General features: G+C 39.2%; 1 protein-coding gene across 2 annotated transcripts; it reads left to right on the forward strand.

Annotated features, from left to right (window-relative positions):
* The first annotated feature begins 3,638 nt into the window (after positions 1 to 3,638).
* LOC117721872 (disintegrin and metalloproteinase domain-containing protein 25-like) lies at positions 3,639 to 9,719 on the forward strand. Of its 2 annotated transcripts, none has more exons than XM_034520710.2 (2): positions 3,639 to 3,757; positions 5,038 to 9,719. In XM_034520710.2, the coding sequence occupies exon 2, from the start codon at positions 5,097 to 5,099 to the stop codon at positions 7,377 to 7,379; it is 2,283 nt and encodes a 760-aa protein (XP_034376601.1). In that variant the 5' UTR covers positions 3,639 to 3,757; positions 5,038 to 5,096; the 3' UTR covers positions 7,380 to 9,719. The 2 variants fall into 2 exon arrangements, with proteins under 2 accessions (XP_034376601.1, XP_034376602.1); XM_034520711.1 differs by having other exon boundaries at positions 3,658 to 3,867.
* The last annotated feature ends 5,523 nt before the right edge of the window (positions 9,720 to 15,242 follow it).

Genomic DNA, 15,242 nt, shown 5'->3' on the forward strand with positions numbered 1-15,242 from the left:
GAAACTAAATTTTAGGCTAGAACAAGGAAGTAGGTTTCAGACATGAAAATGACCTTGGGCTAGAACAGGGAAGTAGACTCAGATACTTTGGTCATCCTGTTAAGCACTTACAAACAGTGATTATGGGAGTGTTCACATAACTGGGTTTAATGCCTTGCTTTTTCTTTGACTATTTGTGTTTATTGTATTGATTGTTCCTTGGCTATTTGCATCTCTTGTATTGCTAGACCCTCAATCTAGAATTGACCTTAAGACAAGCATGTAATCAAAATGGTATCAAAGCATAAAGGAGGAGGGGCGATGGGAAAGGGGGTTCTAGGGAGGGGAAATGGGGAAAGGGGATGACATCTGTATTGTAAATAAATAAAATATCCAATAAAAAATGTGTTAGATCTAACATTTCTATTGGTTGCCAGGTCAGTCCATTATAATCTGTCTGCCATTGGTAGCAGGCATATGCTGCAGAAAGACTGGGAAGGCTGAAGGTGCCTTTGTAGGCCCAAGCAAATTCTCTGGTGGTGCATTTGGCTGTACACTAAGCTTTTGTACCTGTGCCAGTGCTTGCTCTCTCAGGCCCCTAGAAGCAGGGCTGAGAGGTAGTTTACCTTCCAGCCTGGTTTGCTGCCCACTTTCACTGTACAATACGTTCTTGGTCTCATTCACCAAGCCTGAACATTTTTCTTCTCCCTGTGGCCCTTTGTGTTTCTCAAGCACTCTATCTGCAAACTCTTTATGTGCATAGTCATATGTGCAATCTTTATGTTCAATCTTCTCCAACAGCAGAGAATGTTGGTTTCCCATTAAACTATTTCAAAATAGTATGCAAGAAAACTATGAAGCAAAACAAAACGAAACAAAACAAAACCTTCTGGGAATAAGGCAGGATGCCACCCAGTGCCAGTAGTTGCCATGTTGCTGATCTCCTTAAGCAACATTGCTAAGACCTCATAATCTGACATTTTCTCTATATTAGAAGCAGAATTACCAATTATGCCAAATCCAAGATGGACACCACCTGTAACTTTAATTTTTTGAAAAATAATTTTAATAATGGTACTTAAATGCTTTAGCCTCCCTTCTTTCCTACCTCTCCCCAGAGGTAGCAGAAAAGAAAGGACATGGGGTAAGTAGACCTGTTTAGAATGGTTCTTTGGAATAATCCCATTTACATTGTCAGGAAATCAGCAATTCAGTTCACAGAGCACCAGTGGCAGCTCAATCCACTCACAAACACTTCACAAATACACCAGCCACCTGGTTTAGCAGTGTCTTGATAGACCAACAGGGATGTCAGGAGCAGTTCTAGCTGTGCTCCTACACACCCCTCAGCAAAGCAAAGATCCGTGAAGACTTCAGACCAACAAGCATTGCACACCTAGCTAGCTCTATAATCAAGCCAAGCTCAGCCTCTGTCATTCTCAGTCAAGTCCTTTGTGTACTCCTCCAAACATCACCTTTTCTTCACAGCTTTTGCCTCAGACCTGTCTCTTGCCTCAGCACATGAGTCTGTCTCAGCTGACAACACTCTGCCAATCAGCTCAAGTCTGCAGAAGGCTCACAAACCTGTAGCACACCACCAAACATTTTTGTTTTGGTGCATTTCTCTCTATGGAGTCCAGACAAATGGAGCTCAACTGTTCAATGGAACAATACATGGTATTGTTAGGGATGAATCCTTCATCATGTGTCCTTTCAGGGGCTTGCCTTTGCAGAAAGTCTTTCACTGTGTCTGCTTCAGTGAACTGTTTCTTCGCTAGTCTGCTTTAGCCTTTGACCTGTGTCTACGTAGGGAAACACTCCTTTACGTGTTTGCCTCGGCAAAACACCCTCCAACACAACTAAGTTTCCAAAGAACACTTAAGCTCCCATTTCAGAATATCAGTACTAATATTCCTCTAGACCCATGACCCATCTAATGTCAGGTTCTTGGCCACTTCAGCAGTGTCTTGTATGAATTACATCTCATGGAGTGGGCTTCAAACCTATTTTTTTAAAAGAAAAAAGTGTGGTTGGTTAATCCCATGACATTTGTACCATGATTATGCCAGTATATCTTGCAGGTGAGTTACTCTTATAACTGGTCTTGGGGTTTGTAGTTGGTGATATGAATGACTATTCTCCTGTAAGGTACAGAGTAACTTCTAATACCATGAGCACTGGTCATTAAGGGAGAAGCTTCTAGCTGGGCACTAGCTTGACTTCTCCATGTTTGAGGACACAACTATTGTCTTCAGCAGTTGAACCTCATCACCAAGTTGTGGAAAGCAACCAATAGCCTTGGCATTAGCTTTTGATGTCTTGGACTTGTTTGGCAAAAGACTCAATAAGAAGTTGCTTATTCCTGACACTAGAGGTTGCGCTTGGAGGCATGTCTAGTTGTGACATTGTCATCCTGAGTTTTATTAGTGGGTAGGGGGATATGTGTCATATGCCTGTAGAAATACATCCATTTCAATTTCTGATAATATTTTCCAGCTTGGTGGAATGTTTTGAGTAATGTATGTCCTAATGGGGTTCTGAGTTACTTTCACTCCCATCATAATAATTCACTTTGCTTCTCTCACTTTACTCATTTGTGTTTTCTTACTTTTTTAGGTAGGTTGATTCATAGTTTGTCAGTCTATTTATCTTTTCAAAAAACCCTTTGTGTTTCAATAACTTTTTGTATTTGTTTATTTCTATTCTTTCATTTCTGCCAATTATTCATTTTCTTTTTGTTGTTTTTTTTTTGTTTTTTGCAACAGGGTTTCTCTGTGCAGCTCTGGTTCTGCTGAAACTCACTCTGTAGACTAGGCTGGTCTCAAATTCAGAAATCCACCTGCCTCTGCCTCTCAAGTGCTGGGATTAAAGGTATGCGCCACCAGTTCCCGGCAATTATTCATCATAAAGGACAACTTTAGAGCTTGACTTGTTTTTGCTAATACACGATTCTTATATATTATTTGAAATCACTTTGGTTATCCATATATATGTACTTGGAACTCTATACTCTGGGTTTATGACTGATTTACTTGTGTCTAATAGGCTTTAATATGGTATGATGTTTATTTTTAGAAATTTATTTATATAGTCAATGACCCATTCATCAGTCAATGGATTGTCTTATTTAATTTCCCAGCATTTATGTGTGCTTGGTTCTTTTTGTGCTTTTGATATGTGCCTTCACTTCACTATGATCAGAAAAATTACAAATAATTATTTCCACTTCTCTACATTTCCTTGTATTTTCTTTCACAGTGCTTGCCCTGTACTCATTGGATAGATTATGTTGTAGCTTTCTGTTGAATATACTTCATCTATGATATCATTTCATGCTAATGCTTATTTGAATATGTTTTGCCTGGACAGTGAGGATCAACTGTGGCCATGTAGGCAACATGAGCATAAAAAGTACAGAAGTATAATGATTATATGACTTTCTGGAGATGCAGGATGGTAATAATGAAAAGAAATTAATTCACTTTGAAGTTATTGAATAATACTAAAAATCTGATTAGTCATACAAAGGGGTCAACAGAAAGCAAATTGGTTGAGATAGTATAAGCATGGGGTAGAACCTTAGCTAGTTGCACTGTTCTGTAGCCTGAGAGTTTCTGGTTGCTAGGCAGTTCAATCTAGAACTCAACCCTATAAGAGAAAAAGAATGTGAGGACCAATATTCTTGTCATGTAAGGTCTCAAGAGAAATCTATACTGCAGAAGTGACATGAAGCAACTATCATTAGACAAGGTCATGGACATTGTCACTTCACCTGCTAGTAAGTCATTCAAGAATTAACACTAGGCATAGAAGTACAAATATTTAGATTATGAGTTCACACAGGAACACACACCTTGACTCTTATCTACTATTCCAAACCATAACCAGGTAAAAGAATTGCATTTGTCTTCTTTCCTATTTTTCTCTATATGTTTGACTGGGCATTCTAAACCTTTATAATGTGTGCTTGCTCTGCTGTGAATAAAACTGAGTTAGACACTATATCAGAAACAAATGCCAGGTAGTATGTACTGTACAGAGATTGATGCATTTAATGAAGCTATGGAAAGAAAACAATGGAGGAAAGACTTTTAAAGTCAAATTTAAGGTTTTTGTAGTGCATGGCCCTATGTATCTCTGTGAATAAAGATGTCACAGTCACTCCAGAGTTATGGCATGTTGAATCATTGTACAATTTATTGTCCACACTACAGGGCCAGTCAAGATCATATTATTTTGTTTTCCTTTGAGAAGATTGCATGACAACATTTTAAGAATAAATTATGATGAAGTCATATGGATTACTTATCAAGAGTATCACATCAATAATAATTCAATCTTTCCCATCAAAACTAAAATTCAAATTCAACATAGTCAAATGTATCTCAAGAAAATACCTTTCATTTTGGAAATGGAAAGATAAAAATGATAATATGTGCCTGTAGTTCAAGCTCTTGAATGGGAGCCAGAAGCTAAAGGACCCTGAATCAAAGCTAGACAAGGTGATATACAGAAATCCTGTTTTAAAAACTAACAACATGAAACCCAGGGATTGGAGAACACCTGAATGTATTATGATGTTACTCACAATTTAGGACTTTTGTTCTCAATAGATCATTTTCTCTCTTCTTCTTTGCAAAGGTCTCTTGGTGTTTTGTGCAATAAGCTTACAGTGTGTGTGAATGGAGTTGCATGGGGCATGTTTCTGTATGTGTCTCATACAAGTGTTCATTTGTAAGGTAAAGCATACGTAAGCACATGTTTGGAGTCCACCAGTAAATCTTAGATGTCTTCACCATTTATTGTATCCATGGAAACTCATTAAAAATGTTAAATCCTTTAGTTCTTTGCCAAGGTTCAAAAGTTATAGACATTTGCAAATTAAAATTCTTCCTTACCCCCAAAGTTTAACTGTACTTCAACAAAATTAAATGGCAAATCTAATGAACTTTGTAGACTTATGTCTTTAAACAATACCTCAGCCATTTAAGCTCACATCTTGATCTTTCTCTTCCACCATGGCCTGACCATCACTCCAATTTCTGTCCTTTTATTTAGTCTTGCTGTTCTAATGCATCAACTCAGCCAGAAGACAGATTATTAAAAGCCAGCACTGCATGCAAACAAGACAAACGGCATCTTCCTTTGCTGTCTCAGAAGACAAGGTAGCTATGAGTAAGGCTGTGGTATATACGAGGATATCTCATCTGTACCTCCGGCTGGAGATATTGATCATTCTTTCATCATGGCCCTTGACTGGGTATGCTCAGCACACCAGCCTCCCAGAAGTAGTGATACCCTTACAGGTCACAGGCAACAGACCAGTGTGGGCCATGGGATGGCTGACCTATAGCCTGCACTTTGGGGGCCACAAACATTTTATTTACATGAAGGCCAAGAAGGTCTTTGTATCTAGACTCTTCTCTGTATTCACCTACACTAAGCAAGGTGCTCTACACAAAGACCAGCCGTATGTCCAGCAGGATTGCTACTACCATGGCTATATGGATGGAGACCCAGAGTCCATGGTTGCTATTACCACCTGTTATGGAGGCTTTCAAGGAATATTACAGATAAATGGCACAGTATATGAAATCAAGCCCAAGAAACTTTCTTCCACATTTGAACATTTGGTTCACAAGTTAGATAATGAGGAGACAGAATTACGCCCCTTGAGATGTGCATTGACAGAAGAAGAGATAGCACGGCAAATGAAGCTTCAGAAGAATGAGAAGCCCACTCTGATGCAAAGCCACTATGAGGGATGGTGGACTCACAAAAGTTTTCTTGACCTGGCATTGGTTGTTGACCGTGAGCGAATTCGTTATCATAACAATAACACGTCACGTGTGCTAGTGGAAGTATTCATCATTACCAATATAATAAATAACATTTATCAGATACTGGATGTTGAGATAGTTTTACAAGGAGTTGAGCTGTGGAATGAAAGAAATCATGTAGCTGTGGGTGGCATAGAGAACCTCCTAATTGAATTTTGTACTTGGAAGTCTAACAGTCTTAATTTTCGTATTCCAAATGACATTGCACATCTCTTTGTGAGGCATGATTTTGGTATTTACCTTGGTTTAGCTTATATTGGAACTGTCTGTGACCCATCTTATAATTGTGGAGTTGATAGTCTGATAGGACCTAACCTTTTTTATTTTGGGCATATTATAGCACATGAGATGGGTCATAATTTGGGCATGCAGCATGATAGTGGCTCATGCACCTGTGGAGTAAAAGATTGCTTAATGGCTCCAACAGACACTGGCATCGGAAAGTTCAGTAACTGTAGTTATTCTAAGTTTTGGACAACCTATGCTACTGCCCAGTGCATGCACAAAGAAAAGAAGCCAATAAGCATCCTCAACAGCAAGCTCTGTGGGAACGGAGTGGTTGATGATGGAGAGCAGTGTGACTGTGGATCTGTAGAAATGTGTAAAGGAGATCCATGCTGTAACTCCAGGTGTACCCTCAAAGACGGGGCTGCCTGTGCTTTCGGACTTTGTTGCTTACATTGCCAGATCACGCCATCAGGCACAGTTTGCAGAGAAAAGGTCAATGAATGTGACCTTCCAGAATGGTGCAACGGACACTCACATATGTGTCCTAATGACGTTTATTTGCTTGATGGGAGCCCCTGTCAAGATGGTGGCTACTGCTATGAAAAGAGATGTAATAACCGAGATGAACAGTGTAAGCAAATCTTTGGCAAAGAAGCCAGGAGTGCAGCTCAGAGTTGCTACAGAGAACTCAACACCCAAGGTGACCGTTTTGGCAACTGTGGTATGATCAGAAATGCATACTTAAGATGTAATGACTCAGACATCCTCTGTGGCAGAGTTCAGTGTGAGAATGTAACAAGCATTCCATTGTTGCAGGGTCATTCCACTATACACTGGACTCACCTCAATGGTGTCACCTGTTGGGGAACTGACTACCATTTTGGGATGACAATCCCTGACATTGGTTTTGTGAAAGATGGCACAGACTGTGGTCCAGAGCATATGTGTATTAATCAGAAGTGTGTCAGAAAGCCAATTTGGGCAAGTCAGTGTTCACCCAAGCTGTGTAACATGAAAGGTGTGTGCAACAACTTACACCACTGCCACTGTGACCTCGGGTGGGACCCACCACATTGCCTGAAAAGTGGCTTTGGAGGGAGTGTTGACAGTGGCCCTTCACATGAGAATGAAAAGAAACCCAGGAAAAGTAGGGCTCTAGTGAGTTCCAATCGTATTATTGTTTTTTGTGTTTTATTATTTCTCAGTGTGTTATGTATTCTCTGGACTTGTTTAGCACCCAGAACACTAAACAAGAGCGAAGAACCCAATGTTACCTCTTTACAAAAGAAAGAAGATTATACTGCTATAATCACCTCTGCATCAGAACGGTAACAATTTGTAATTTAAAATGAGGTATCAAATCTTCCTACCTTTCCCATGTCCTGTCATGTATTATCTTGGTATGTGAAGCACTGCATGTTTCAGAATTCAACGACATAGCGTCTTAGAGATATTTAGCATTTCGGTATGAAAAACCTCATCATTCATTAAAGCTATGATCCTAGTACATAACCCATAATCTTCACTCTCAGCAACTTTAATGCTTCAAGTTCTCTTATGATGTTCTCAGTAAAGAACTACCTGAGGGATCCTATATGCATGCGGTTTTGGTTTTGCCTTTCTCAGTTCCAGACTACCTCCTTTTTATTTTGCTTATCACATGGGAAATGGGATTCTTTGGGTCCTGTTTGCTCACTGGTGGATCGCCCTAATAGAACCCTCCCACAGGGGGCATCACAGAAAGATTGGAAACCTGAGGGGGCCTGTTTAATTGAAGCTCCTATCAGCGTTACTTCAGCTGCTTGTTCTTGTTTTTTGGCTTTTGAATACAACATGTGATCTATATCATGTGTGTATCCATGGAAAGTGTTGCCTTTAGTCACATTGGACAGTTACTCTTTAAACCTGTACCACCGCGTAGGGTCTCCAGCGGTAGATAACAGTGCCTTTGCAACCTCTGGCTGACCCCGTTTAATGAGTGGCTATAAGGTAGTATATAGTTGCCCATAGAGTAGACTGTGTTTCTACTAGCTCCCCACATAACATAGCATTATCACCTCCAGAGGAAAAAAAGAAAAACAACTGCAAAATCACCTTCCTCCAAAGTGCTGAGTCTTGGGTTTTTAGGCCTTCCTGAAACTCTAAGGTTTCAGCACAAAGTTGCCTAAGCCCTCTTCAGTCATTGGGATTTTATAACTACAGAACTAACTCCCAAACTGTGGGCTGAATATCCCCAGTCTCTTCATAGTAGCCTCTAGTCCACAGATGATAGAGACACCATGTAGTTGATAGTGTGCGGGTCTCTCAGGAGCATATTATGTCATGTCTGGATGCTGAGTGACATGTCACATATCTAAGTACACTGGAGAACACAGGAAGTGTCACATGCAGGAGAACGTTTTCGAATTTTCAGTAATAAATAATATAACCTTGAGATTTTGCTTTGTGCTTTGTATTTATAATGTCTTAAGGCCGCTAAACAGATGATACTCTCACTAGCAATTCAAGTATATTGCAATTTTTTTCATTTCTGAGAGTTATAATTTGTCATTTTTAATTGAAAACATTTTTATATTATATATTTTGATAATGTTTTCCCTTCTCTCCGCTTCTCCTAGGTCCCCCCACCTGAATTTATAATCTTTTTTCCCTCTCTTTCTTTAAACAGACGGACAAAAAAAACCCACAAAAATTAAAATCAAGATAAAAAATGATTAATAAGACAAAAAATGCCCATACAGACAACAAAGCAAAATGAGTCAAAACAAAAAAATCTACAGAAATATTATTGAGCTTGTTTTCTGTTGGCAGATTATTCCTTAGCAATGGCTCTGCCTGAAGTCAATATAACCAGTGAGATTTTATTGGAGAAAAACAACTTCTAACAGTGGGTGTGAGTTTCAGATACCTTCTTGTTTAGCAGCGGGAGCTTTTGTTACTCCCCCCTCTTAATGCAGGGAATCTTTTGTTTTGTTTTGTTTTGTTTTGTTTTGTTTTGTTTTGTTTTGTTTTGTTTTGTTTCAAGACAGGGTTTCTCTGTATAGCCTTGGCTGTCCTGGAACTCACTCTGTAGACCAGGCTGGCCTCGAACTCAGAAATCCGCCTGCCTCTGCCTCCCAAGTGCTGGGATTAAAGGCGTGCGCCACCACTGCCCGGCAATGCTGGGAATCTTGAACCTATGTAGGCCTAGTGTATACTATCTGTTTCTGTTAGTTCGTATGTGTCAGGAGCAGCCTTGCTTATACACTGAAGGTCTAAAGTCAGCCATAGGCCTAAGTCAGAAATGCATGTCTCCTAACACAAAGTTTTGGTCTCTGTGGAAAAACACTGAACCTATAACAGATAGCTATAGACCTTGTATACAGGCATCCTTGGTTGAAAACTACCAGCCTAGATAGTCATAGGTCTTGTGAATAGGTAGCCTTGGTGGAAAGTACCAGCTTAGATACAAACGAATGAATCATAGACAGAGTCATAGTGACCTGTTTCCTGATTCTTCTGTGAACTTTTACCCAGCCAAAACCCTGTTCTGGAAGATCTCTGCACTCCCCCCCCCCCCCCCCCCCCCCGCAGAACACCTACGCTCCTGCATCATCCTCTTCCCCACATCCTGCCTCTATGTGTATATAACCTCTATGTAAAAAAAATAAAATATCGGTTTGATCAGACTATAGACAAGCTGTGGTGTTTGTTTGGTTTTTTTTCTTTTTCTTTTTTTTTTTTTTTTTTTTTTTGGCTTTTGTCTGTTTTCCCCCATTCTCTCTTTCAGGTAGTCCCCTGGACCCTGTTCACTGCCCTGCTGGAAGGGGCACATATGTGTAGCAGTCCTGTTATTTCTGGAAGACACTATGTCCTTGTAGTCTGGCCCTTAAAATCTTTCTGCCTCTTCTTCACAAATTTCTAAGCTTGAGGGGAAGGCATTGATGAAGCTACCCCATTGAGGAAAGGAGTGTTTTTGTTTGTTTGTTTGTTTGTTTGGAGGTTTTGGGTTTTTTTGTTGTTTTGTTTTTATTTGATTTCAGTTTTTGGTGTTTGGAGACAAGGTTTTTATATATAGCTTTGGCTGTCTTAGAACTCACTCTATAGACCAAATCAAATTCATGACGGCTCGAATTGCCTCTACTGCCCAAGTTCTGGGATTATAAGTGTGCCACCACCACTCAGACAAAAGAAGTGTTCTTAAACCTTTCAGTCACTGTATTGTCCAATTGTGGGTTTCTATGTTATTGTCTTCTGTAAGAAGAGACTCTGATAGGCCTGGGGAGGTGCTAATCTTTGGTTATATAGTTTGTCATTAGGAATCTCGTTGTTACTACGCTCTTTTAAAAGAATAATGGTTCTCCGAGACCATGACCTAGCTAGACTCAGATTCCTGACTTTTTCACTATCACATATAGGTTCCATCTTATAAAGTGTACCTTAAATCAAGTGAGAAAGTGGTTTGCTCCCAGAACATTTGTGCCACTGTCACACCAGTATATCCGGCAGGAAAACTTCTGTTGTAGATTACAGGTTTGATGGCAAAGAGATATTGATGATGGCCCTTCATCTCCAGTAGCATGCAGAAGACCTTCCAATACCACAGAGACTAGCCAATAAGGTGAAACTTCTAATTAGGCACATGGTCGACTTCTCTGTGTTTGATGGCATATGTAAGTGCTATCTTCTCTTATAGGGCCCTACTTAAGTTTATAAAGAGTAACAACACCTTGGCAATAGCATGTTATGTTAAGGATTTTCATGGGGCCCTTTGGGCCCAAAAGCCCAAGAGCATGTAACTCATTCTTACCACTGGATCTATCACTTGATGGCGTATGATGGTGATATCTAGTTGGAGTTTAGACTGTCCTAATATTTGGTAACTCAGTTTAGACTACTTTCCTATGTATATAGTTTAAATTCTACAGTAGTCAGTTCCTATGTGGTTTTTTGTCATTAGAAGTGATTTTAGATCTGACTCTTGCTTTCCTAGTGATATGGGTAATTCAGGACTTTCTAATGTGGGAGAACTAGGTTCTGATGATGCCGAGTACCCTGGGTTGCTAATGCTTGCCTTTCACCATCTGGATCTCCTTGGTGCTAGAGTGAGTTCCAGGACAGCCAGGGCTACTCAGAGAAACCCTGTCTCAAACAAACAAACAAACAAACAAACAGACAGACAGACAGACAAAGAGCCTGTTTTTCCTATTATCTTGGTTGTGTCAGAACTGTTTGGGATGGGTGTTGCTGCTGGCGTTGTAGCTGAGGCCCAAGATCTGCTCAGTGCTCCGGAGGAGACAGGAAGGAACCATTGCTCCTGGCCAGGAGTGAATTCCTGGGTCCCCGTGGGTCCCAGTTACTCCCTTTTTGGGTCAAGTATTGCTTCCTCCTTACCTGAGTTACTGCCTGGGTTAGAGCTCCTGGGAGCCCTGCCTCCTCTGGGTTTTGTGAGGTTGGGTGCAGAGTTGCCACTGGTGATCCGCTCAGTGCTAGGGCCCCCCATGTGGTTTTTCAAATGTCCTTTATTGATACTTATCCTTGTCCATATTCTCTCCTCTTACTGCTCTCTTCATCTCCATTCCCATTTGACCATCTTATTCTAGTTTTGCCTTTATATATCCATAACAATACATTTTATTATTCACTTCTTCAGAGAGCCACTACTCCCTTTTACTTTATTAGGTTCCTGGCCTTTGTGGTTATTCTGATTGTAGCACCCATAATGAAGGCTTAAAACATATTATCCATACATAAAAGATAACATACACTATTTATCAGTGTCTGGATTACCTCACTCATGATGATTTTTTTCCCAAACTCAATCCATTTACCTGAACATATCATACTTTCATTTTTCTTAACACCTAAATACTATTCCAGCATTTAAATGTACCAAGTTTTTATTATCCATCATCAGCTGATGGACATCTAGGCTCTTTCCAATTTTATGAATAAAGCTGCAATGGACATGAATTAGAAAGTGTCTCTGTAGTAGATATGGAGTGCTTTGGGTATATGCCCAAGAGTGGTATAGCTGGATCTTGAGGATCCGATTCCAGGTTCCTTACAAACCACCAAACAGATTTCTATAGTGGCTGTACAAGTTTGCATTCCCACCAGCAATGAGTAAGTATTGCTTGTTCCTTACATGATATGTCCACAGTTCTTCCCATCAGCTGTCCTTTGTTTTATTGATCTTGGCCATTCTGAATTGGGTAACATGAAATCTCAAAGTAGTTTTAATATCCATTTCCCCAATAGCTAAGGATGTTGAAGATTTCTTCAATGATTCTCAGCCATTGCTGTTGCACCTCTTGAGAACTCTTTGCTTAGTTCTGTTCCTCGTTTTTAAAATTAGGTTGTTTTCTTGATGTCCATTTTTTTAGGTCTTTATATATTTTCAGTACTAACCCTCTATTTAATGTATAATTAGTAAATACCCTTTTTTATTCTGTAACTTGCCAGTGTGCCTCTAATGGTGGCCTCTTATGCTATATAAAAGATTCTCAGTTTCATGAACTCCACCTTATTAATTGTTGATCTTAGTGCCTGTGCTAATAATGTTCTGTTCCGAATGGGTTTTTTTTTCCTATTCCAATGAGTTCAAGACTAATCCCACACTCTTCTATCAGATCTAGCTAGCCTTATGTTAATGTCCTTGATCCATTTGGAGTTGAGTTTTGTGCAGAGTGATAAATTAATGTGATGCCTATGGCCTTTTCCTCATGTCATGTTCCTTTTAATTGTCCATCTTCCCTACCTTCATTTCTCACCTTACTCTTTTAGAGACTTGCATATGCACCTGTTGATTTATTTGATACTGTCACATAATTGCACATGCCTTCATCACTCTCATTACTGTTTGCTTTTCTGATGAGGTAGTTCAAACAGCCTACCTTTGAGGGTGCTTCTTTTATATTTTATTTCATTTGATCTATTGCTGAAACTCAATTGCATTCTTCATTTTGATCATTGTGTTCTTTATCTTATCCCTCTGTTGAACTTCTAATATTGTTTATATGATATTTTCCTAAAATTGTTGATTTTACTCTTTCTGTACTTTGTACCTTTGCATGCTTCCTTGAAATAAGTATTTTTAGTTATTTTATAGGTGATTCCATTTCTCCACCCCTTCTCTCTATCTCATTACCATCCTCCTTTGCCTTTCCTAATAATTTTGTTCAATGATTTATCAATTAAAAAAGACTTTAAGGATTCAAATTGGATTTAATTTTATTTTCTCTGTTCTTTTTAAAGATTTACCCTATTAATTTCTTCTGTTACATTTATTATCCTTTTCCTCCTAGTGATTTAATGTCTTCCATTTCTCCTTTAAAACAATGGAAACATAACTATTACGATATGAGACGCTTTTGATATAATTTAACTCAATATTTCTCAAGTGTAGTTAGTAAGTTTTGATGTATTTTATTCTCATACATAATTTTTGCTAATAACTTATATGTTGCTTTCTTCTACTTATGATTATTTATGGTCTTTAATTTTGACATTTGAATATTTTCTGAATATCTCCATATATTGATAATTTAATTTCATTGCTTTTAGATGCAATAACATCTATAGTTTCTCTAAGATATACCTTTGAGAATATCCATGTACCTTGGACAAGAATATTCACTTTGTTCATTTGGATAAAACATTGTATAAAATCCACTAATGTCAAATAGTCTGATGATTTGGATTAATTCTCAACATATTACTGTTTGGTTTTGTCTATTCTTTGTAATAGTGATGGCTTGCATCTCTAACTATAAATGTGGGTTTATCTACTTTATCTTTGAGAGGTTTCGTTGTTGCTCCTGTTTCTATCTTGTGTGTTTTGAAACATTTTTGAGGTACACATAGGTTTTTTATGGTATCTCTGGAAATTGACCTCTTTCCCATTATGAAAGATCTCTTTGTTTAGCTGACAGTGACATATTGGGGTCCAGGAATCACCTCACAAATCACAACACTGATCTCAGTCAGACAGAGATATGCCCCGGGGTTGGTTGACCAGGGCCTTGGTCCAGATTTGAGAACTGAACCATGACCCTAAGTTAAGATCCTACAGGGTTTTTAAGCCCCGAATCCACAAACATCTGTGCCAATTTATTCCACCAATTAGGACTTAAAATGTGAGATTTCTTAGGAACATGTCTTTGTTTTACACTTATCTTGCTCCCATTGGTTGGGGTATTCAACTGTGGCAGGGGTCTTGCCTTGTCTAATATTCATATCTTAACTTGACTACCAGGATGGAACTTGTTTAACATTCATGTCTTAACTTGCCAACCAGGATGTCAGTTCCCAGGGATTTGCAAAATTATTGTCTACCCATTTACATATCACTGTCAGCCTTGAATGCTGAGGAGATAGATCAGTTGGTAAGGTGTTTGCCATGCAAGCATGGGAACCTGAGCCCAGATGGAGGGGTGTGAACTCATATAAAAAGCTGGGCATGGTAGTGCATCTGTACAGGCCAGTACTAAGAGTAAGGTTTCACAGAGCCAGCTGTATCCTTAATAGAGCTTCCTTAGCTAGCCAATATACCCAAATTACTGAGCTCCAGATTCGGTGAGAGACCTTGTCTCAAAAAATAAGGGGGCAATTGACTGAAAGGAAGATGCCTACTGGAGACAATGGGTCTGTGCACATGAACTCACATGCACATTCACATGAAAATATACACACACGTGTAAGACACAAAGAAGATATTACCGTCAAGCTTTCTTGAATTTGAAGTAATGTGAAATAGCCTGTTCAACTGAAGCTTACTCCAAGCACACACACACACACACACACACACACACACCAAAGGAAATGTTAAAGTATGGCTGCTGAAGCAACTTCTCCTCATGCCCTTTTTACTGCCCTGGGTGGCTTTATCTAACACTGAATGCACCCATTGAGTCATATTTTGAAGCAGGATTCACTATGACTCTATATGTGCCTCCCAGTCTAAGCACATTGGATCTGGATAAAAGGACACTGTCAGGTTCAATTTAGTCAGGATTGCCTCTCTAACAATACTTCAAAGATTTTATCCACATATTTCATATGGGAGGATTAGAATATGCACTCAGTTAAAAAGATTGCCTTTCTGATGAGCGAGCACAATCTTGTTGCTAATAAACCCCTTTGTATCATTTCCCACACAATCAAGTAGTGATTCTCATGGGAAATATGCCTATGTAATTCTTCAAAATACATACT

Source organism: Arvicanthis niloticus, chromosome 16 (genome assembly GCF_011762505.2).
Source record: "Arvicanthis niloticus isolate mArvNil1 chromosome 16, mArvNil1.pat.X, whole genome shotgun sequence".
NCBI lineage: Eukaryota > Metazoa > Chordata > Mammalia > Rodentia > Muridae > Arvicanthis > Arvicanthis niloticus.

What these genes read in the sequence shown, in the direction of transcription:
- LOC117721872 (XM_034520710.2), top strand. Translation starts at nt 5,097, where the DNA reads ATGCAAACAAGACAAACGGCATCTTCCTTTGCTGTCTCAGAAGACAAG.